Genomic DNA, 25368 nt, shown 5'->3' on the forward strand with positions numbered 1-25368 from the left:
ATGCGGGAGACAATTTTCCCTGGCTTTTACATTTGACGCAAAACTACCGAACGTCGGGAAATTCTAATACCAAACCGTTTCTTTTTTTTTTTTTTTGAAGTACTGAAAAAATGCTGAAGTGTCGGCGTACTGTGCAACACTACATCAGACACAAACCTATGCAAATCCATGGCTCAGCTTAGCAGAGAATGCACATTTCAGAGCGCCTCAGAGACAGATAGAATAATAACACATGAATACACATTTCAAGAATAAATACGACATTGAGAAAAAACGAAACAAAAGACGAGATATCAAGTCGGGACCTACGCGCAGAGCAGCCTACCGTTTTATTCATGTAGACACTGGCATATAAAAATTTTTTAGGTTACGCTGACATATAAAACGCTATTCCAAAAGCGAAATCAGACATGTTATACATCGTTAGAAAGCTTATACTCTCACCTACTAAAAAAACCTAATAAATTAATTGTCAATCAAGCCAAATTGCACTAAAAAGGGCGACAACGCCGTAAGCAACAGGTGTGGTATTATGCACAGCTATTTTTGAAGATAGCCCAGGCGTCACAAAAGCGCGTAGCCTATATTTCACAAACGGATTGTCCAAGACAATATATGACCACTCATTCGCAAAAGGGACATCTCTACGCGTAAAACCAGTGGTAAGATCGTATATTTATTCAATGTTTAGTCCCAGATATTGAATGTAGAATGACATGGCATAATTTTAAAAAACTTTGTCTCGTTTATTTCGTTATTCAGTGAGCAGCGTTTTCACTGCTGTATTGGCATATTTTAGGGCTAATGTCGGGTTTATCTTGTTGCTACGGAATATTACATGACATTACAGGCATTTGGCAGACGCCCTTATCCAGAGCGACGTACAACAAAGTGTATAATCATAATCAGGAACAAGTGTGTCGAAAACCCTAGAGAGAAGTACCGTTCTAAGTGCAGGGAACAACCGCATAGTTCAACTTGGACCCTGTAGGTTAAACTGATTAACACGATCACAAACAAGAACAGCAACAACGCAGTCTATGCAAAAATACAAGCAATAGTTAAGACTAAGTCACCTACAAAACAACTACCTAGATACAACCCTAAGCTTACAGTCAATTTAGAGATTAAATCGAGAATACGATTTCTCTCAGCATAATGACGGATTTAAAGACTAAACGAACTCACCCGATATTGTCTTCAAATGGACCGTATTATTTATTTAGACATTGGCAGACTACAGCATAAATTGCGTCTTTTGTTCATATTCAATATTAGTAATTGCAGCGAGAAACTGCAGCTGTAGGTCGTTATGTTATGGAAGCAATGGAACGAAGCGGACTATATATGTATAGGGCTACCGTCATTGTTTCATTATATCAGCGTGTTTTCGCGCGTTTGCACAGAAACTCAGAACCTATCAATAAAATGGTTTAGCTATTTCTCGGCATAATGACAGATTCAAAGACTAAACGAACTCACCCGATACTGTCTTGAAATGGATGCAGGCTCAAGAAAAGTAATTATTAATCCTCTCAAAAAGCTTTTATTTGGTAGCCCTGGTAGCCTAGCATGCACTCTGGCTGGCACTGTCTTCTATTGCTTCCCCGACAGTCAGACCGTCCCCTCACTGATAAAAACTAGACCCTACGGTGTCGGATTACTTGCGTCGCCATGGATGTCGCTTGCCGTAAAGAAGTTTACTAGATGTCGTAACCGTTTAGATTTGGAGCCACAGCTCTTCCGCACCCCACCTAATAAAAACGGCCAAATGGCGGTCAAATAATATGGCGGACATAGGTAGTCCCAATGACAAAGTTGTACAGCACGTTCAGATGCATATGTCAATGAAGTTCTGAGTTGATCGGACTTATGGTGTAGGAGTTATGGCCTTTTACGCAAAACCCTTTGTTATAGCGCCACCATCTGGCCGACATAGGTGATTTTTAGTGCCTGAGTAGTGGAGGGCCATAGGAACCAACCTGCCAAATTCGGTCACTTTAGGACTTATGGTTGCTGAGCCTCAGACACTTTTAGCGGAGAAAAATAAGAATAATAATAATAATAATAATAATAATAATAATAATCCGAACAGATACAATAGGGTTCCACCAGCTTCGCTGCTTGGACCCCTAAATATTATGTTGGAAGGCTGGATATGATGGGTTAAGATGCCCTAAACAAAAATCCATGTGCAGTGGTTGTTGCTGCAGTTGTGTTAAGCATTCATAAAGAAGACACAAAGAGGCCGCATGTGCTTGCTATGCATGTTTTCTTTACTAAGATCTGGCACTGTGCAACCTACACATGTGTCCGGGAAGCAACACATACTCCCCTTATATATCCACACAGAACAGCTGCTTAATTGAAATTGCTAAAAATCCAAGAATACATTTCACTGATCTAAAACAGCCATGCACAGGAAATCCGGTGTAGTGCCAGTGTGGTAAACTATTCAATGGCACATACAGGTACTACTGGTCATTCAAGGTTGCCCCCCCCCCACAGAAAAAAACTTTATGTTGCCGTTTCCATTATGTGTTCACTACCCATACGCAGAACACAATATGTAACTTTTGATATGCTGGTGGTGTGTATGTGGTCATGCTGTACCTTGAGGTGTGATGTTGGGGCCATTGCCCTGAGTTGTCAGGTGATTCTCCAGCTCCTCAATTTGCTGGCGATACTGTTGCAGCTGCACCTCAAACTGACCAATCAGGGCTCTGAAATAACTACAGCACAAACAAACAGGGCTCTGAAATAACTACAGCACAAACAAACAGGTCTGAAATAACAATAGCACAAAGAAGGAGGAGAGAGAAGTGAGGAAGGGAAGAAAGAAAGGCCACAGGGTAGTCACTCACTCTGAGGGTGCAGTGTTTTCATGCTGGAGTCCTGGGGGGGTTTTCTGTGTGCGTATGGCAATATCTGCATTTTTCAGCTCCTGGGTAGAGAGGGAAAGTAAAGCAGACTTTCACAATTTCTACAATACAAGCTTGAACTGTTGATGCATTCACATACAAACTAAAGAGGAACACTACAGCCTTTGCCCCTGTTAAAAAACAGTCGGTCAAAAACAAGTATTAATCACAAAAACTGTTTTAAGTGAAATGTTCACATTTGCTGAAAGCCTCAAAAGACAGAAAATGAAAATGATCAGCCCTAATGCTAACATCAGCCGGCTCTCCATCAAGGTGTATCAGCACAGATCTTTGACAACTGCTACAGCTTATTAATTTAGCTATTAGCCCCACCCCCAAGCCCAATATAAAATGACAGAATTCGGTCCAGAAGCGACCCAAACTGTCAGGTTTTGGTCGAAGTTTATCAGGCTCAGGTGAAAGTTAAAAACTCTAGTAAGCCACTTTACCCATATATTTTTTTACAGTCTATGGTCCATACAATTTAGCTAGCAACAGGAAGGAGCTACTAGTTACAAACAGGTCAGGAGTTTATGAAGGCCCTCATCAGTTTGTATGTAACAGTGTTCAGTACCTGAGCAGTCTCCATCTTCAGTTTGTTGATGGCAAGGCTGTTTCTCTGCAGGGTGCTGGCACTGACAGACAAAAGCTGCTTCAGACTCTTAATGTCATCCTGCACCTTTAGCATGGCCTTTGAGGACATCCTGCTGATCTCCTCCTCAACCTGCTTCTGCTCCTTTACAAACTTCCTGTAAACCACAAAAAACACAGTCATACAGCTTACCAGCCAAAGCCAGCCTCTCGACCACATACTGTAGTTTCACTGGACACTTACTGGAAATTTTCAACATCCTGGCAAATGAGGGTTGGGAGATTGTCATCCTTCAGAGCCTTGCTGTCCCTGAGGGAAGAAACACAGGAAGGGAAACAGAAAGAGAGAGAAAGGAGGAAAAAAAGGGAGGGGAAATATGGAGTGTCAGAACGAGCACTCAGTGTAAGTGCTTGTTCTGTGGGTGTGCGGGGTTCTGAATCTATGGGTGTGTAGGGTTCTGATTCTGTGAGTACCTGGGGTTCTCATTCTGTGGGTGCTTGGGGTTTTGATTCTGTGGCTGTGTGGGGTTCTGAATCTGAGGGTGTGTGGTGTTCTCAATCTGTGGGTGTGTTGGGTTCTAATTCTGTGGGTATGCGGGGTTCTGAATATGGGTGCGTGTGGCACAGACAGTGTATGCATGCCCATTGTGGGTGTGCATGGTACGGACTACGTGTGGTACTCGGCATGGGCAGTACTTACTCTGGTCTGGCCCCAGAGGATTTGTTATTCTTCTCTGAGGAGCTTAAGTCAATACCACCAAGACCCACACTGGTGGAAGCTGGAGGGGCAGTAGAGGTGGAAGTGGAGATAAAAGATCCCATACCTAGCCCTCCAAGAGCTGGCTGTCCCAAAGCTGCAACAAAGAGCAGCGAGACATCAGAAACACACACACACACACACACACGCACACACACACGTGTAAGTGTAATGAGTAATAGTTCCTCACTAGCATTAGCTGTGTTAAAGAGGTTGGAGCCCATTCCAGAGGTGGAGCCCAGCATGAGCCCAGAGGGGGCGGTGGCAGAAGTGGCGGGCGTGGCCCCCAGGGAGAGCGAGAAGCCGATAGAGCCAGCCTGGGGAGCTGGGGCAATGGAGGTGAGAGCGGTACCGAGGGTCAGCCCCGTGGGAGCAGAGGAGGCGGTGAGTGAGAAGGGCGTAGCTGAAGCAGCTGGTTTTCCGAAACCCAGGAAGCTGTTGCTGGCGGTGGTAGTCGCAGCTGGAGCCCCTGATGTATAGACAATACATGAACCTCTTTGAATTCATAAACAGTCAACTATTGTGCACAGTAAAAACTACTTTAGACTACAGAATGGGTGAAGCTACAATGAGCTGCCAATCACCGAATACAAACAATTTTCTATCCTCAACAAAGCGCAATGGGTTTGTTGACATCCGTGAGCATTTACCACCTACCACCATTTTGGGTTTAATGAAGCTACCTGCCCAATCACACCTATTTTAGAGAAAAAGCCCCTGAGAGCATGTTCTGACAGTAAATCATCCTATCTGGAAACAATGAAACACAACAAAACAAAACAAAACATAAACACTCACTTTATTAGGTACACCTGTTCAACTGCTCATTAACACAAATATCTAATCAGCCAATCGTGGCTGCAACTCAGTGCATTTAGGCATGTAGACATGGTCAATACGATCTGCTGAAGTTCAAACCAAGCATCAGAATGGAGAAGAAAGGTGATTTAAGTGACTTTGAACGTGGCATGGTTGTTGGTGCCAGACGGGCTGGTTTGAATATTTCAGAAACTGCTGATCTACTGGGATTTTCACGCACAACTATCTCTAGGGTTTACAGAGAATGGTCCGAAAAAGAGAAAATATCCAATGAGCGGCAATTCTCTGGGCGAAAATGCCTTGTTGATGGCAGAGGTCAGAGGAGAATGGCCAGACTGGTTTGAGCTGATAGAAAGGCAACAGTAACTGAAATAACCGCTCGTTACAACCAAGGTACGCAGAAGTGCATCTCTGAACGCACAACACATCGAACCTTGAAGCAGATGGGCTACAGCAGCAGAAGACAACCCAGTAGCAAGGTGTACCTAATAAAGTGGCCGGTGAGTGTCTATATAACACAAGGCTTCTTTACAGTTAATTTAGTTTTCCTGACAACTGAAAATGTCTCCATTACAAGGTGGCCTTTAGAAAGAGCATGTTTTAATGCATCAACCAGCTCTGAAGCTTTACAATCAGACCTGCATACAGAAGGTACAGTAGTTCAATGAATGCAAAAATTCTTATTCACCATCCTTGAAAGCAGGCTTGGGCCAGTATGAGATTCTGACATAACGGTAGCCTTGGCCAAAAATATCATGGTTTCAGAGTACAGCACATCTTTAAAATGTGTTACTGTAAAATCAACAGGCAAAAAATAAAATCGAAATCTGTCTTCCCCGTTGAACAAAATGCATTTTATTTTCAAAGAATATATAGAACATTAAGAACATTAATGGCCATTATATATTGATAATTAGAACATAAATGAATTGTTTACTGAACTGCAAATAAAACACTTCTAAATAAAATTAAAATACATTGATTTTATTAAAATAATGCAACATTCGCCCTGAACAGTGAAATTAAAAGATCTTTTATTATCAATGCATGTCTATGCTTGGTTTGCAGTGGAACAAAACAAAAAAGTTGTGAAAATAACTGAATTCATGCTTATTCTACAAAGACATTCTAAAATAGCTTGGACAAAATTATTGGTACCCTTTAGAAGTTATAAGAAATAATTGATTCGTAGTGATACTTTAAGCAGACTATTGTGTTTTAATTAGTATCACAGGTGTTTTCAATCTTATAATCACTTATGCAGCCAGTTTAAAAGGAGAAAATTACTCACTCTGCTGTTTTGTGTCTCTGTGTGCATCACATTGAACATGGAAAACAGAAGGAAAAGTAGAGAGTAGGGCTGTGCCTGACTCAAAATTTTCTTAGTTGAATTGGATTTGGCAGTTCAATATGACGATTCGACGATTCATTTTATATATTAAGGGTTATAAGACTTTCTGGCAAAATAGTACATTGGCATGCATTTCAGTGGGGATTTAGACCACGTTAACATAGTCAAATGCAACAGAGTCACATAAACATTTTTTTGAGCATTTAAAATTAATAAATCCGTTAAGACAACTGCATATGATGCCAGATGGCTGATTTGAATTGCAATGCATTAGCCTGCGTGCAGATTTGTTGGAATCATGTGTCGGAATAATGAGACAGTACACAGGTATTTCTGGTTAACCTAGCTCTTATAACTTCTTTATTTTGCTTTAAACATTAAAAATGAACAAACAAATGAAGCAGTTTAAATACATTCACGGCATTGTCCGCTTTTAAATAACTGACATATCTTCTTCAACAGGATAGGGGCCCTGGCTACTTCTTTATTTCTCTTTAAATATAAGAAGCCTAATATAGGCCTATACATCTACTCAAACATGTAAAAGAATAAATTAACAAATGAAGCAATTTAAGATTTGAATTATTTTAGTTGAAAATAATGCGTTTTTAAACAAAAGTTAAAATAAATGGTATTGTCAGCCTTGAAATAACTGACGTCTCGTCTTCAATGAGACCCTTTTTATTTATCTTAAATACAAAAAAGTCACACCAAGGTCTGGGCACATGCCCCAAAAAGCTCTCTCTCTCAGTCCAGGTTGTGATGCAGAAGATTCACAAATTCTTATTTTCACAAAAATAAAGACATGTTAATATAACCTACATCTGTAATGAGATTGATTTGTTGCACAAATGAGTGTGCCTTAGTAATAACATATAGTACTAATACTATTTTTATACTTACTGGATTTACTGAACAATTTAATTTATTTTATGTAAAAAAATAATGGATAGAAATTACTATTGACTGTGTGTGTGTGCATCAGCACTGAAATGAAAAACGCACAGAACATGCTTGAGCATGTTACCGAGCTAAATAGCCTGGAGAATTTAGTTCACTAATGTTAGTTAACTAGACATGATATCTAATTATCTACAGTGCCCTCCATAATTTTTGGGACAAAGACATTTTCTTCTTGATTAGGCTCTGTACTCCACAATTTTAGATTTGTAATCAAACAATTAACATGTGGTTGAAGTGCAGATTCCCAGCTTGTTAAAGGGTATTTTTATACATTTTGGTTTCACAATGTAGAACTTACAGAACTTTTAACCCTTCATTTCAGGGTACCATAATGTTTGGGTTAAATGGTTTTACGTGTGTGTGTGTGTGTTGTCACAGGGTTCTGCTTAGTCGGGTGCGTTCAATTGCTTCCTTAGTACAGGTATAAAAACTTTTAGTAGCTAGTCTTGATTTTAGTTTACATACACCAAGGCTAAAGATATTCAAACTCAGTTCTTCACAACGCCGCACATTTCATGTTACCATACATTTCTTATGGCAAATCAATTAGGGCATCTACTTTGTTAATATCAGAGGTAATTTTAAAACAATCGATTAGAGACAGATTTATTTCAGCTTTAATTCACTATATCAGAATTCCAGTGGGTCAAAGGTTTACATAACTTGACTGTCTCTTTAAAAGTCTGGAAGATTCCAGAAATTGATGTAATGACATTTAGAAGCTTCTGATTGGCCAATTGCCATAATTAGGAGTTAATTGGCACCTGCGGCTGTACTTACGGGCCTACCTTTAGAGCCACCGCCTTTTTGCCCTTGATACCATGGGAAAATCAAAGCAACTCAGCCAAGACCTCCGAAATAAAATAGTGGACCTCCACTAGTCCGGTTCCTCCTTAGGAGCAATTTCCAAAAAACTGAAGGTACCACGAGCATCTATACAAACAATTGGATTAGAATATAAAAATCTTGAGACCACACATTGCATCGTTCAGGAACGATGCAAATTAACTCTCAGGGCTGAACAAACTTTGGTCCGACACGTTCAACTGAATCCCAAGACAACAACAAAGAAACTGGTAAAGGAGTTTGAGGCATCAGGTACCAAAGTATCTACATCCACCATTAGGAGAATCCTACATCGCCATGGCCTGAAAGGCTGTTGCGCAAGGAAGAAGACCGGTATAAAAAAGACAGAATGAAGTTTGCAGGTGATCACAGGACAAAGACCTAGCCTTTTGGAGGAGTGTTCTCTGGTCAGATGAAACAAAAAATTGAACTGTTTGGCCATAATGATCAGCACTATGTACGGAGGAAGAAGGGTAAGGCTTTTAATCTGAAGAATGCCATCCAAACTGTGAAGCATGGGGGTGGCAGCATCATGTTGTGGGGATGTTTTACTGTAAAAGGGACTGCTGCACTTCAGAAAACAGATGGCATCATGAGGAAGGAGGATTATCTAGAAATACCGAAGCAACGCCTCAGGACATCAGCTAGAAAGTTAAAACTAGGTTGCAACTGGATTTTCCTGCAGGACAATGATCCTAAACATACCGCCAAAGTTGTAATAAAATGGTTTAAAGACAACAAAGTGAAAGTATTGGAGTGGCCATCACAAAGTCCTGACTTGAATCCCATAGAAAATTTGTGGACTGAACTGAAAAAGCGTGCCCGAGCAAGGAGGACGACAAACCTGACTGAGATACACCAGTTCTGTCAGGAGGAATGGGCAAAAATTCCGGCAAAGTATTGTGAGAAGCTTGTGGATGGCTACCCCAAGCGTTTGATTCAAGTTAAGCAATTAAAAGGCAATGCCACCAAATACTAACAAAGTGTATGTAAACTTTTGACCCACTGAAAATCTGATATAGTACATAAAAGTTGAAATAAATCTCTCAGCTATTATTTTGAAATAACCTCTTATGGAAATAAAGTAAATACCCTAATTGACTTAACACAGGAAATGTATGGTAACATTAAATGTGTGGAGTTGTGAAAAATTGAGTTTGAATATCTTTAGCCTAGGTGTATGTAAACTTTTGGCCTCAACTGTAGTAAAATCCAACAATGGCGTATTTGTTGCTTTTGGATTACTAGTCAAATTGTGCCTCAGGGAGATTTTTATTTAGGAACATCATATAATATGAGGCGAAGATATGTTTGCAGAGAACAATGAATGGCTGACGTTTGCACACCACCCTGAAAAGGGCATGCCTTTTATGAGATTGTTAGGGTGTTTCCTTATGCAAATCAACATGAGCAGGCATGAGCATTTCATTTACGAACAAGTGGCATTCATCTCACAGCATGGAGACGCACAAAATCATGTCCAATGCAAAAAATGTTTTGTGAATGAGGCCCAATGAGTTTGTGACTGACCATATTAGGGCACTGTAAACTGCCCTCTGGGTTGAATGAACATACAGTAAAACACAACAAACATATGCACACACAGACAAATGGCACGTGCATGCATGCATGCACGCACGCGCACACACACACACAGACATGGCGGACGGACACATGGACACACCCACGGACACCCGGACGCAACTTACCAAGAGTAAGGCCTGTGGCAGGTGCAGCAGTTCCTGTAATTTGAAGTAAATGTGCATAAGACAGTCTGAAGATCAACACCCATGATCACACAAATGCAGGTTAAACCTCCCTTGTTGTGAAATAGTCTTTTACATTGGATGGAAAGATATTTTAGCTGTCCTGTAGACATCAATGTAACTGTTGAACTTCTCATGAGATAATTATGATTTTCAGCGTATACCCTGCAGTATATCAAGCTTGTGTCACTCTGCTAAAAGTCAATGCAGCACATTATGCACAAAATTATAAAACATGGTAAATAGATAGTAATGTTTCATTTAAGTAGCCTGCACTACTGCTGACTTGTATTGTTAGTTGTAAAATCAAATCAAAGCTTGCTGATGCAATCATGGTTATTAACTGTAAGAATTAGGGATGTGAATCATTTTAGTCAATTCGTCGATTGTCAGTCGTGAGCATGAACGTCAAATGTTAATTTTAAAAATCTTTTTGGTTTTCTTTAAAAAAAAAAAAAAAAAAAACACAAACCATTCAAAATAAAAGATCATCAAATGTTAAGAAGGCTACTGCTCTAAACGAGTAATATGGGGGGGGGGGCTTCTGAATTTGGGGAACTCATTCACTTTAATTACTGTAAGTTGAAAAGATAAAGAATGATTGCGTGGAATGATTTTGAAAATCTGAATGAAAACACTGTTCAATGCAAAATATGTACTGCCAAATTCACATACCACACTTCGACATCTATGATGTTAACCGACCTAAGAACCAAACATCTGAGGCCAAGGGATAACAGCAAATAAGCACTCAACTTCCTAGTGAGATCTCATCAGTGTGACAGCTGTCCAGCTGAAACCACAACAGATTTAAAAGACATGTTCTCCGTAAGCAAGGTAAAGGGCAAAGGTTTTCGGAACTTCCTGCGAAAGACCATCACAGCTCGACTTGAGTGGAGTGAAACAGCCGTCTATCTGTAGGCTACCATTTTATCCAATCCCGACAATGCAATGATAACCATCTACGTGCGGATATGCCAAACGGTACTAACTATTGAGCCTTACGTGACTAAAATTTGGCACTTCATAGAAGATTGGGTTAGGCTATGCATTAACCTGTGCAATTAGCGAAGAAGGATACATTCATACTGGAAAAAATATAGCAACGCTGTTTTAATCTCATGATCAGCACTGATTCTAGTAGAGGCTTGTTTTTATCAGTGGTATCCTACATCCCTAATAAAAATGTATGCATTAAGGCCATTGTGAAGAATGGATATTTGCATTCTCTGCAACAAAATACAGATCTGAGTAGCAGTGATTTCATTTCACCCACTAGCAAACAGACCCTAGTGTAGGTGTAGATGTTTGGGGTGGTGGTGCAGTGTAGGTGTACATGTTTGCAGTGGTGGTGCAGTGCAGGTGTAAATGTTTGCGGTGGTGGTGCAGTGTTGGTGTACATGTTTGGGGTGGTGGTGCAGTGTAGGTGTAGATGTTTGGGGTGGTGATGCAGTGTAGGTGTAGATGTTTTGGGTGGTGGTGCGGTGTAGATGTTTTGGGAAGTGATGCAGTGTAGATGTACATGTTTGTGGTGGTGGTGCAGTGTAGGTGTACATGTTTGGGGTGGTGGTGCAGTGTAGGTGTACATGTTTGGGGTGGTGGTGCAGTGTAGGTGTACATGTTTGGCTTGGTGGTGCAGTGTAGGTGTACATGTTTGCCGTGGTGGTGCAGTGTTGGTGTACATGTTTGGGGTGGTGGTGCAGTGTTGGTGTACATGTTTGGGGTGGTGGTGCAGTGTAGGTGTACATGTTTGGCGTGGTGGTGCAGTGTTGGTGTACATGTTTGGCGTGGTGGTGCAGTGTAGGAGTACATGTTTGGCATGGTGGTGCAGTGTAGGTGTACATGTTTGGCATGGTGGTGCAGTGTAGGTGTACATGTTTGGCGTGGTGGTGTAGTGTAGGTGTACATGTTTGGGGTGGTGGTGCGGTGTAGATGTTTGTGGTGGTGGTGCAGTGTAGGTGTACATGTTTGGGGTGGTGGTGCAGTGTAGGTGTACATGTTTGGCGTGGTGGTGCAGTGTAGGTGTACATGTTTGGCGTGGTGGTGCAGTGTAGGTGTACATGTTTGGCGTGGTGGTGCAGTGTAGGTGTACATGTTTGGCGTGGTGGTGCAGTGTAGGAGTACATGTTTGGCACGGTGGTGCAGTGTAGGAGTACATGTTTGGCACGGTGGTGCAGTGTAGGTGTACATGTTTGGCACGGTGGTGCAGTGTAGGTGTACATGTTTGGCACGGTGGTGCAGTGTAGGTGTACATGTTTGGCACGGTGGTGCAGTGTAGGTGTACATGTTTGGCGTGGTGGTGCAGTGTAGGTGTAGATGTGGTACCTGCTGCTGGAGCGCCAAAGGAGAATCCACTGGCAGGTTTCTGTGCAAACAGGCTGCTCCTCAGGCCGAGGGAGGAGGTGGTTGTGGTGGTGGTAGCCGTGCCCAGGTTTCCCATCGTGAACCCTCCAGAGCTGGCAGCTGGGGTACTACAAACACGGAGAGACCAAGATAGTCACACACTGATTTCTATATGAAACACATGGCAAGCTAGAGATGGGAAATTGTCTGTATGTTTAGACTCGCTGAAAGTTAACCTCAGGGATCGTTGATGAATCGGTCGGTGGGGTGGGGGGCATGGGTTTTTCATGAACATGTCACTTTTGCAATTTGCAGTATTAAGCCGGAAGGTGTACCATATTCCACCAAAATTACCCGGAACTTTCAGTCCCAGGAACTACTTTACCAGGAACTAAAAGGTTCCTTCAGCCAATGGTTGTCTGCGTTTCCACCGGGGTCTAAAGTACCGCGAAGATTAGGCAAATTAGCCCACTGACGTTGTCGTCGCTCCATCTGTCATATGATTTCTTCTGTAACCCCATACTACCACCGAAGTAGCCTACATTATTTTCTAATAACCGGGACAGCCCGGAGGGGTTTATTCCACTTATATACAATGGGTTACCAACAATGACTATATATGGTTACTTTTGTATTTATTGATTTTCATATATCCTCTCAAACACATTCATTAACAGCAGAAAACATGCACACGTTGTAAACAATTTGCTGTTTTATTACTTTCTCGTCGTCAATTCCATATAGGCTAATCGCAAAATGACAAGAATAGAACGAAAACTCGGACTTGCGTGAAAATGTAAATTAGTAGTGGTACAGCCACCGTTTGCTTTCCTTCGAAGTTACTGCTAGCCGAGCAGCGAAGTGTGCCCTCCAGATGCGAACCATGCACCATAAATGAGTCCATAGTCTTCCTGGTCTTTTCGTGGAATTGAAAAATGGCAGTAAAATTGAGTAAAATTACGGCAGTCTGAAAAAGCTAAAGCGAAGATTACTAGAATTAACCTGTTATTTTACCCGGATAAAAAGTGCGGAAGGTTATTTCCAGTTTGCTTGTACTGTATCACCAATGTTAATTATGCAGAACTACCGCATACCTCACATAACTGTATCAAACGTTTTGAGTCAATTACAACGGGCTAACAAAGAAAATCCGGAAGAAAATATTCAGCAACCGAATTAATCCGTTTGAATGTTTTGGTAGCCTACGTAATATGCTGTCCCAGCACGAATGCTTAGCATTTTATAAAACGAATACTAAAGCAAGAAAAGAACAGAAGAGCACACGTTATAATTCCAAGACGTTGACAGGTTATAACCAAAAGTAGGCTACTGCGCCGCATAACATACAAGTTTGATTTGAAGTTATTATGAAAATAAATTGGTTTGCCGCTGCATATTTTCAAACATGGCGGGTAATGGCGGAAAATAAATACAACACAAATGCTACGAGTACTCGACCAATCAGAAATGTTCAGCGCTGCAAGCTCCACCCAAAAGGTTCCTGTACTTTCGGAAAGTACTACCCCCCGAGCAGGAACGTTTTGGGGGGTAAAACAAAGCCCCCAGAACTAAATTTAGACCCTAGTTCCTGCGGTGGAAACGCACCGAGTTCCTCAAAAGGTTCCTAGTTCCGGGGTATAGTTCCTGCGGTGGAAACGCGGCTTTAATTACTAGCCTAGTCACTGAAATGAGTATATGCCATTAGGCAATAATTAGGTTATATTGGCTTCTGCATTTCCGCTGGTAATAATCAGTCGTGGTGCTGCGCCCTAGCAAGATTTAGCATGACACAGTAACATAAAACCCCTGAAATCGAGTAATTAGGGGTCTAAGCAGCGAAGCTGGTGGAACCCAATTGTATCTGTTAGGATTATTATTATTCTTATTTTTCTCCGCTAAAAGTGTCTGAGGCTCAGCAACCATAAGTCCTAGAGCAACCAAATTTGGCAGGTGGGTTCCTATGGCCCCCCCCCCCGTATGTCAGCCAAATGGTGGCGCTATAACAAAGGGTAACGCATAAAAGGCCATAACTCCCACACCATAAGTTAGATCAACACAAAACTTCATCGACCTATGCATCTGAACGTGCTCTACAACTTTGCCATTGGGACCACCTATGTCCGCCATATTGTTTGCCCGCCATTTTGACTTTTTAGGTGGGGCGTGGACGTTTTCTCCGCTAAAATGTCTGAGGCTCAGCAACCATAAGTTGTAGACCAACCAAATTTGGTAGGTGGGTTCCTATGGCCCCCCACTACTCAGGCACTACAAATCACCTATGTCGGCGAGATGGTGGCGCTATAACAAAGGGTCATACTTTAAAAGGCCATAACTCCCACACCATAAGTCAGATCAACACAAAACTTCATCGATGCATCTGAATGTGCTCTACAACTTTGCTATTGGGACCACCTATGTCTGCCATATTGTTTGCCCGTCATTTGGACTTTTTTTGAGTTGTGGTGCGGAAGACCTGTAGCTCCACATCTAAAGTGTTACGACATCTAGTAAACTTCTTTACGGCATTCGGCTAGAAGACATCCATAGCGACGCAAGTAATCCGACACCATAGGGCCTAGTTTTTATCAGTAAGGGGAGGGTCTGAACGTCGGCGAAGCAATGGAAGACAGTGCCAGCCAGAGTGCATGCTACTCTACTAAAAGTTTGTTAGTAAAAGCTTTTTGAGAGGATGAATAATTACTTTTCTTTGGCATGGATCCATTTGAAGACAATATTGGGTGAGTTCGTTTAGTCTTTAAATCCGTCATTATGCTGAGAAAAATTGTATTCTCAATTTAATCTCTAAATTGACTGTAAGGTTAGGGTTGTAACTAGGTAGCTGTTTCGTAGGTGACTTAGCTAATGCACTCGTCTTAACTATTGCTTGTATTTTTGCATAGACTGCGTTGTTGCTGTTCTTGTTTGTGTTAGTGTTAATCAGTTTAACCTACAGGGTCCAAGTTGAACTATGCGGTTGTTCCCTGCACTTGTACTTCTCTCTAGAGTTTTCGACACACTTGTTCCTGATTATGGTTATACACTTTGTTGTACATCACTCTGGATAAGAGCGTCTGCCAAATGCCTGTAATGCAATGTAATATTCCGTAGCAACAAGATAAACCCGACATTAGCCCTAAAATATGCCAATACAGCAGTGAAAACGCTGCTCACTGAATAACGAAATAAAAGAAACAAAGTTTTTTTAAATTATACCATGTCATTCTACAGTCAATATCTAGGACTAAACATTGAATAAATATACAATCTTACCATTGGTTTTACGCGTAGAGATGTCCCTTTTGCGACTGAGTGGTCATATATTGTCTTGGACAATCCGTTTGTGAAATATATGCGCATTTGTGACGCCTGGGTCGGCTACCTTCAAAAATAGCTGTGCATAATACCACACCTGTTGCGTACGGCGTTGTCGCTGTTTTTAGTACAATTTGGCTTGATTGACAATTAATTTACTCAGTAGGTGAGAGTATAAGCTTTCTAACGATGTATAACATGTCTGATTTTGCTTTGGAATAGCGTTTTATCGGTCAGCGTAACCGAAAATTTTCTTATATGCCAGTGTCTGAATAAATAATATGGTAGGCTACGCTGCGAGCTGCACTATCGAGCTGTCCTATCTATTATTTTTAATGTGTATTATTATTCTATCTGTCTCTGAGGCGCTCTGAAATGTGCATTCTCTGCTAAGCTAAGCAATGGATAAGAATATGTGTCTGACGTAGTGTTGCACGGTATACCGAAACTTCAGCACTTTTTCGGTACTTAAAAAGAAACGGTTTAGTAGTTTTGTGTCAAATATAAAAGCCAGGGAAATGTGTCTTCCACATTACTGATTGAGAGGATGAAAGGTGTAATTTATCAGAATCTTCACTAGATGGCAGTAGCAACTAAGGTTGCCAAGTGAGGTGACGTTGCGCTTGTGCACTGACTCGTTGATACAGCGTAAGCTTCGACTCAGCTCACTTCAGTAGTAATAGGTGTTCTAATTTGGAAATATTTTATTATAGGAAGATGCTGTATTGTTATTAAAATATGCTGTTTTTAGAACTATTTAAAAGTGAAAGACCTGTTTAAAGATTATTTAGTTTACAATTGTTTAATTTTTGAAATATATTTAATATATTTTTCTGTTGTTTAGTGTTGTAACACTATAGGCCTATGCTTATTAATATGTTGAACAGGCTTCAACTTAAAGGTTGTTAATAAACCAGGTTTTTATTAAACTGAATTTGAAAATGAGGTCAACCCTATGAAGGTATTTTCAGTATTGTTAGGTACCGAGTATTGAATCAATATTGTTTCAGTATCGAGTATCGTGATACTAAACCTGGTATCGGTATCAAAAGCCGCGTTTCCACCGCAGGAACTTTACCCCGGAACTAGGAACCTTTTGAGGAACTCGGTGCGTTTCGACCGCAGGAACTAGGGTCTACATTAAGTTCCGGGGACTTTATTTTACCCCCAAAAAAAGTCCCTGCTCGGGGGGTAGTACTTTCCAAAAGTACCGGAACCTTTGGGGTGGGGCGCAAGCGCTGAAAATTTCTGACTGGTCGACTACTTGCAGTGTTTTATTTTCCGCCATTTTAAAAAATCTGCAGCCGCAAACCGATATATTTTCATAATAACCTGAAATCAAACTTGTATGTTATGCGGCGCAGTAGCCTACTTTTGGTTATAGCCTGCCAACGTCTTGGAATTATAACGTGCGCTCTTCTGTTCTTTTCTTGCTTTAGTATTCGTTTTATAAAATGCTAAGCATTCGTGCTGGGACAGCATATTACGTACCAAAAAATTCAAACGGTTTAATTCGGTTGCTGAATATTTTCTTCCGGATTTTCTGTTAGCCCATTGTAATTGACTCAAAACGTTTGATACAGTTATGTGAGGTATGCGGTAGTTCTGCATAACTTACATTGGTGATGCAGTAAAAGCAAACTTGAAATCACCTTCCGCACTTTTTGTCAGGGTAAAATAACAGGTTAATTCTAGTAATCTTCGCTTTAGCTTTTTCAGACTGCCGTAATTTTACTTCAATTCCACAAAAAGACCAGGAAGACTATGGACTAATTTATGGTGCATGGTTCGCATCTGGAGGGCACACTTCGCTGCTCGGCTAGCAGTAACTTTGAAGGAAAGCAAACGGTGGCTGTACCACTGCTAATTTAAATGTTCACGCAAGTCCGAGTTTTAGTTCTATTCTTGTCATTTTGCGATTAGCCTATATGGAATTAACGACGAGAAAGCAATCAATTCAACAGCAAATTGTTTACAAGATGTGCATGTTTTCTGCTGTTGTTGCCAGTTATTTGTGGAATGTGAATGCATTCTGTTATATCGGATGTCAAGACATGAATGTTCATGTGAAAGTGCGCATAAAAACATAATGAATGTGTTTGAGAGGATATATAAAACAGTTACAATCTGACTATTGGCCTGTTATATCCTATTTGTTGCATAACAATGGTCCAAGTTCAACTACCAACGACAGTTTTGCTTGACAACGGTAAAATATGCCCAAACGGCCCCGGAAGAATATTTCAATTTCAGGTGATTAAATCGATAAAAATCAATAAATACAGAAGTAACCATATATAGCCATTGTTGGTAACCCATTGTATACAAGTGGAATAAACCCCTCCGGGCTGTCCCGATTATTAGAAAATAATGTAGGCTACTTCGGTGGTAGTATGGGGTTACAGAAGACAGGACAGATGGACCGACAACAACGTTGCTTTTTCATACGTCAATGGGCTAATTTGCCTAATCTTCGCGGGACTTTAGACCGCGGTGGAAACGCAGACAACAATGGGCTGAAGGAACCTTTTAGTTCCTTGAAAATTAGTTCCTGGGACTAAAAGTTCTGGGTACTTTTGGTGGAAACGCGGCTAAAGTCAAAATTTTGGTATCGTGACAACACTAGTGTGACGCCTTTTTCAGTTACAGCATGGAAGCGCTGCAGCTGTACATACACGCCGGGCCATATATGTGTTACGACATCCCATCTAAGTGTTACGACATCGAAAAGGCCTTTACGGCAAGCGGCCAGATTGATTTTATACAATCATCATGATGTTCAGTAGATATGTTGGGTGAAGGTATACGATCATGAGGACAAAACCATTTAAAAATCGCTCCATAGGGGGCGCAATAGTGCCAATGCTTGGACCCCTCCCAAAGCCGCTTGCGGCTTTAATTTTAATTGTGATTACTGCCAACAATCAATACAACTTTCTAAAAAAATAATCTGACCACCACAATGTATGAGATGCTCAAACTCTTGAAATGGGAAGCTATGTGGACATCCGTTTCGTCCACCATAAGCTAAGCGTTTCTCTATTCTTCGTCACTCCTTGTTTACTCCATTCAATGTGTGTTCCTAAAGCTCAAATATTCAAATATCTGGGCTGTTCACAACTGAAACCTACCCTAAACTAAGGGTTTAGCTTGTTGTCTGTTGCACAGCAACACACTTTTTAAACTTACATTATTAAAAAGAATATATTCTTGAATAAGTATAAACAAAGTATCATAATTATACAAGCCCATTATAAATTATGGAAACAATCTGTCTTGGTAGTGTGGTCAGACTTTTGGTCCTCATGCACTGTATGTTGCCACTTAGTCTTAAATAAAAACTAATTCAACATTTTGTTCAGCACATGAATTTATTAGCCTATGCGTAACGAGGTTAATTTATCATATGTATACACATAGCCTACCACTTGAAAAAAGTGTTTCATACAGTTAATTTCTTTGTGCAGCCTGCTGCTCAAAAAGAGTTCCCAGTAATTAGTTGCTTATTTTTATAAGAAACACGTTATAATTTTGTGTTCATTATTTTTTCTTTCAAATGTCAAAGTGACATACAGCCAACTCTTGTTTCGCAGCGTGAGCTGGCCCTCCCTCCTCTGTCTCGTAGCCGGCATGTTAACTTTGTTTGTAACTTTGAAAATGTTAACTTTGTCTATGCAGCAAAATTTCATAACCTCTTAATAGTTACAACACAATTTAATAAACAGCACAAACAAACAAATCCCCCCCCCGCCCCGACCACATACCTTACACAACCACCACAAATAAATTCTCAACCTGTGGGAAACACTGCCACAACTTGTTTACATGACTCAAAGCTAGTGATAACATAAGTTGGCCAGTTAGTCTACATTTATTCATAACTGATGAAAAAGACATTTTTAATGTACAAAATGCCAAGTTACTCACACATACAAAGCACTGTCTATAAGTCATTCATTCAAATCTAGGCCTGCCATTAAAAGTATTGATATCAAAATTGTGTCAAGTTACATGCAACAATATTGACTCTCTTAGCTCAGACAAACTAAACACGCTGTATTGCAAAGCAATGCTACCCAATGTTTCCTAAATTCTTTCAAGGAGCTTGGCCCTGCGTGTACAAGCATATAGTCCATTAATGGGGCAAAGGTGTGTGGATAGGTTTGTAAGATTCTATATGTATGTAATAGGCCTCAATGTGTTTTTATCTGTGTAGTCTGAATGACTGCATGTCTCTTGGTTTAAATAGGGTAAACGTCCCTATTAAGCCCACCAAATCCGCTTTTCAGACATTTTTCATGTATACTGCCCCAATTTAAGTGAGAACATTTTAGTTATAATGAAAGTCTAATCTCTCATTTGAAGTGTCAATAATTAATTTATACCAATTTCTAATGTTTTTATTGTTTAATTTGTCAAAATATGTCAAAAGTCTGGCATGGGCTTAATGGGTACCTAACGTACCCTTTAAGCCCATGGGTGTTCCAAATAAGCCCACTTCATTATTTGTTGATAAATAAATATATATTTAAAAAATCCTAACAATACAAACTTGTTCTATTCAAATCTGTAATCTCTTAGCTCTCAATAGCTATTTTCATTTTGTCTCCACTCCTATCCTATGGCCTGTAAATGGCATTTGAAATAGGCATGACCAGCCTTTTTGCTGTGTTGTCAACACAGAAAAAGTTAAACTTACAACATGTCTTCTTTGGAATGTAGCCAAAAAAATATTTATGAACAAAATCAAAACTATAGTGGAAATTACTCTTCAATACTTCATCTTTCAATATGTGTTGTCATTTTGTCTGTATCTCTATCCTATGGTGTGCTGTTGGCATTTGAAATTGGCCAAAATTTCTGGTTCAGTCAGCTGGTTGAAAGTGCAGGTGTTTTTATGAAGATTTCTGAAGACCGACTGACTGAATGAAAAACAATTTCAAGTTCAATACTAAGGATAGTAAATGAGTCAATTTCAGGATTTACAATTAAACAATAAATTTTTAAATGTTAAACAGATTTAGGATAGTAGTTTGAAAACATTGTAAAAACACATTTTAAAACCATTCAGTTCATTGTGGAGTAACATTAAAACATACAGTTCATTATGAGGAGACATCAGTCATAACATATTGAAGCTCATGTATCATTAGCCTATAACTTAAACAAAATAAACAAGAAAGATGTCAACATTTCTGCAATTTCTACTTTCTCCTAGACTAAACGTAGGCCTATGCTCTTTGAGGTGATTGTATCGTTTTAGTAAGGCTATCATTTGCTCCATGCTCCATCTTAGTAGTGTAACATAACAGGTTATAGGGTGGTCTAAGCTTTATTTTATTTGTTTGCTTCAATCTTTAGCCCATGTTGTGGTTATCTTTGTCTTACGCTAGCAAGTCGTTCATGGCTTTCATCTTATTTTTGTAGATTTTCAATGACCTCATGATTGTGCAAATAGAATGGTCCAGGTCCCTACAGCCCTGCTTTGCAGAGGATGAACTTGCGCTTCTATCATGCGTGGGCATGAACTGTAGTTCTTTCGTGTTTTAGTCATCTTAAACTAAAACTCATCTGAAAAGTAAAGATTAAAAAATTATTGCTAATGTTAAGATAGAACACAGGCCTATCCAGAATGAATTGACGTATGCAATATCACTGATATTTAAATATGGGTATTAATTATCTGAATTATGGAGCTGATTCAGGTGAGGTCAAAATTAGGGAGGAAAATGGTTCAGAGGTCAAAAGGGAGAAAATCCCCATTGAAACACAGTAAAGTGGGCTTAATAGGAACAGGTGGGCTTAAAGGGAACATCAGTGAATTTATGGTTAAAGACAGAATATTTTATTCTACTCACATGACATTAAAAAAACAACTGTATGAAATAAATCTATATATGGTGCACTAACATAATTTGAAAAGTATAAATTGATCATGTAGATAAGTAATTAGCTATACTCATTTACATCCACCTCAGACAGTGTGATATTTTTGCTAGAGTCCCCTTTAAGCCCACCAGGTAAAAATGTTAATTAAAAAATAAATAAAGATAAACATACACATTTATTGTCTATTTAACAGTATAATAATATAAACTGCATACAAAAATATAAACTATACATGCTTATCATGCTTTATGTCATTGCAATGAACCATACTATGTAGCTACTGTATTGATGCAGCATGTGGTCTGTTTGCTAGTGTGCTAAAACTCATATTTTGATTTCAAAAGACACAATATTTCTAATTCAGATAATATTCTAACATATGTCTCATTCAAAACACTAATCACTTAAATTTTGATAACAAGTGAGTACTTTCCAGAAACAGGAGTAGAAATATACAAAAAATGTTATTTTCTGAGGGTACCAAAATCACCTAAGTTTTTTTGCAACTTCTTCTGGGATCAGCAGGCACATGCCACACATATGCTTCGATAACTCAATATCGACAAATGTGATTGACTTACAATAAAAAGTGTCATTTACGTAACAAGCAGCTTCATTCGAAAAAACATCACACAGCAAAAAATGATGATGTAGTTTTTTTTGATTTGACTCAGAAGTTGCAAGTGGGCTTATATGGTACGTGGGCTTAATAGGGACGTTTACTCTATCTGTTTATAAATGGGAATGTTAGGCCCTACATGCTGCTTGGGAAATGTCGCCATGGGGATAATGAAGTATTCCATGTATGTGTGTGTGTATGTATGTATGTACAGTATTATTTTACAACCAGCATTTATTTCATGTAGCAAATATAGAAGGCCTTGTACATTTTGTAAAATGAACCTGAGAAGAAACTATAAACATATCCTTTCTGGAGGAATATCCTTTCTTTAAGTATTGACCAGCAGTTTCATACATTCACTGAAAAGCCTTGCATGAGCCTATTTTTGTTTTTAGACACTTTGATGTGACACAAACTTTGAACGACGGCATTGTCTTCAGATGGTAAGATTTTAAGAACACAGGGCCAAGTTACTTGAAAGAATTTAGGAAACATTGGGTAGCATTGCTTTGGAATACAGCATATTCAGTTTATCTGAGCTAAGACAGACAATATTGTTGCATGTAACTTGGCACAATTTTGATATCAATACTTTTAATGGCAGGCCTAGATTTGAATGAATGACTTATAGACAGTACTTTATACGGTATGTGTAAGTAACTTGAAATTTTTGTAGGTTGAAAATGTGTTTTTCATCAGATATCATGTATTTTTGTACTCTTTTTGTTATGAGTTAGTGATAAAGACATGCAAACCGGTGAAGTAGAATCTTTATACAGCGCCAGTACCGACCAGCGGTACATGGTCATTTTAAGTTATCGTGAGTGTTGTTGGCTATTTCACATTGGCTGTACGTGGCGATGTCACTTCCTGTTGTGCGAGTACAAGCCAGTTTACCTTGTCTGGCCGTGTCTCGGCTTTCTGTTAATCATACAGCCTCAACTGGCGTGGTGGCAGAGGTGGGATTATCACTCGCATACTGTATTTACTTTCACTTTCACTTTCACGTGGAGCCGCCCGACAGCGGAGAATATTTTACTGAAGCCAAAAGTGTAGCCGCCACTGTGAAAGCACGTCCGCATATTCAAACAGGTGCTACTCACCGTGCACCAAAGCAGCGGTGCCTTTCAAAGACTGAAACCATAAATACCTTTGAAAACTGGAAGCAGAATTTATTATACACTTTGTCATTGGACAAGAACTTTGCTCCTTTTCTGGCCAAAGGAGTCGCGTGGCTGAAGAAAACCAAAGCCCAGCCGCTGAGAGGATTTCAGAATGAAGGTGAGGGCGTTCCCATTGCTAGGTGACGCACTGCACAGCAGAAAGTTAACTCGCTTGAACTGAGTGCTACCTATTGCCCTATTATTTCAAGAAGCACCATAGTTAAAAATTTTACATCACTGGGATTCATATGGCAAACAATAAGGCAACACCTTGGTTTTCAAGTCTCCGGCGCTCAGTTTATTTACTTATCAGATATACATCTTGAGGGAGATGAGCGTCCAGAAGCCCTTTACCAGCGACTGATGGCCTTTGTGAAGGTCTCAATGTTACGCCCTGATGGCCTCAGCCACCATGGTGAGGTTATGACAGAACAGGAGGAGCTTTTGCCCACGCTAGAAAACATGGTGGTCTTCACATGGTTAAGGCTCATTCACCCTGGCCTACCCAGACATCCCATTTCGTAGTGATTTCATTATGGCGTGTGCTATTTACAGCTGCACTAGACAACCATAAAATAATCCTCCTCTTACGTTTTTTGGTAGCCGAGTCATTTTTACTATTTCCTTTAGCCTACTTAACCAAATAATTATTTGGCAGAAAGTGTAATCAGCTTGCTATATTTGGTAGTCCAGTAGCCTATGCTAAAACAGTTCGCAACTTCGGCTACCAAGCCATTTGACTAGCTAGCTAACCCTAAGCTGCAAATATTCAATCTGTCAAACGTGTTTGACGGCTTGTCAGTCATGTACATTCCGTAAATGTCTACCTGGGCCATGCTTCACGCATGTGACAAAGCTACTATAATCCCGATTTTGGGATAAACACTGCTAAATTTTCAGTTTTACGAAGCGAATTAAGAGTCTTAAGGTTTATTTGCTGAATAACACACAACACACGATGAAAGCACACACACAGAATTTAACAAAATTAACCATCTTTGTAAGACTGGCATTTAGAAAGGAACGTTTTTAGCATTTAAGAGACCGACAAGAGCATTTAAGACAGTGGTTCTCAGAATCGGTCCTGGGGGCTCCTTGCGTAGGCTATATTGGCTTCTCCATTGGTTTTGATTATTTACAAGAAAAAAAAAATAGTCTAATAATAATTAGAATTTCAATGTACATTATTTTTGTCTTCATGCACCAGGTGGAAAACTTGCTGTTCAAAGTGCGTTGTCATATTTACACGCCTGCAGATCAGTTATTAAAATACTTGGTAGATTTGTTAATCACCGCTGACAGTGTTCATTTTTATTCGGTAGAAAGGGACTTGCGAACGATCGGCCAGCTATCGTCACCCAGCAAGTGAACACCACAAACGGCGATGGAGTAGCTAGTAGCAGTTACTGGCTCATTAACTGACTGTGGCGAAAACCTACGACGATAACTTGCAGGTCTACCAGACAGTTATATGAAAATTAGCCTAGTCAAATCACCAGTAGCCTACACATCTCTGATTGATTAACCATCAGTGCAGTCGATGTTCTTCCCCTGTGGTTCATATTGCTAATGCGTGAGCTAACCACGGATAGCCTACCTAGCTCACTGTCAAGCTGATATGCTAGCTAAGCATATTCGTTTTGCTGAGAAACATAAATTGAAGATAACTGAACATAATTGTATTATTAATATCATACATAACGTGATTACATGACACAGTACAGTCACGGATGGAAATTAAACATTTGATAATATATTTTAAGCAGTGACGTATCGACCTTCCGATAATCCTGTTTTTGGGTCCAAGCCTCTGCTGTGTTGGCTGAGGCTCTCGTCTTTTCAACGTGCCGCAGTGCTGTGTCCCTTATTGTTTGAATAGATCGGAGTCCAAAAAAACTATTCAATTGTCATTCTACTGCTTTTCTTGCAATGAGAAAGAGAAGAGGAAATGGCTGCAATTAATTCTTAAACTAAATGAAGAAAAACAAAGTTTGGCGCCAGTGGGTGCTAATGTTAGGTAGCTGT

At 39.9% G+C, this 25368-nt stretch overlaps 1 protein-coding gene across 5 annotated transcripts in view; it reads right to left on the reverse strand.

Moving 5' to 3' along the window:
* Positions 1-25368, reverse strand: part of nup58 (nucleoporin 58) — a 71384-nt gene that overhangs the window by 32210 nt on the left and 13806 nt on the right. For 3 of the 5 annotated variants that reach the window (XM_035413682.1, XM_035413683.1, XM_035413685.1), the window contains exons 2-9: positions 12340-12485; positions 9958-9990; positions 4460-4738; positions 4213-4366; positions 3757-3822; positions 3496-3670; positions 2865-2944; positions 2614-2732 (exon numbers count right to left, since the gene is read on the reverse strand). In XM_035413682.1, the coding sequence (XP_035269573.1) occupies positions 2614-2732; positions 2865-2944; positions 3496-3670; positions 3757-3822; positions 4213-4366; positions 4460-4738; positions 9958-9990; positions 12340-12485 (1052 nt within the window). The remainder of the gene's footprint in view (positions 1-2613; positions 2733-2864; positions 2945-3495; positions 3671-3756; positions 3823-4212; positions 4367-4459; positions 4739-9957; positions 9991-12339; positions 12486-25368) is intronic. The other 2 variants (XM_035413684.1, XM_035413686.1) reach the window with 2 other exon arrangements.

Source organism: Anguilla anguilla, chromosome 4, assembly GCF_013347855.1.
Source record: "Anguilla anguilla isolate fAngAng1 chromosome 4, fAngAng1.pri, whole genome shotgun sequence".
Classification (NCBI taxonomy): Eukaryota; Metazoa; Chordata; class Actinopteri; order Anguilliformes; family Anguillidae; genus Anguilla; species Anguilla anguilla.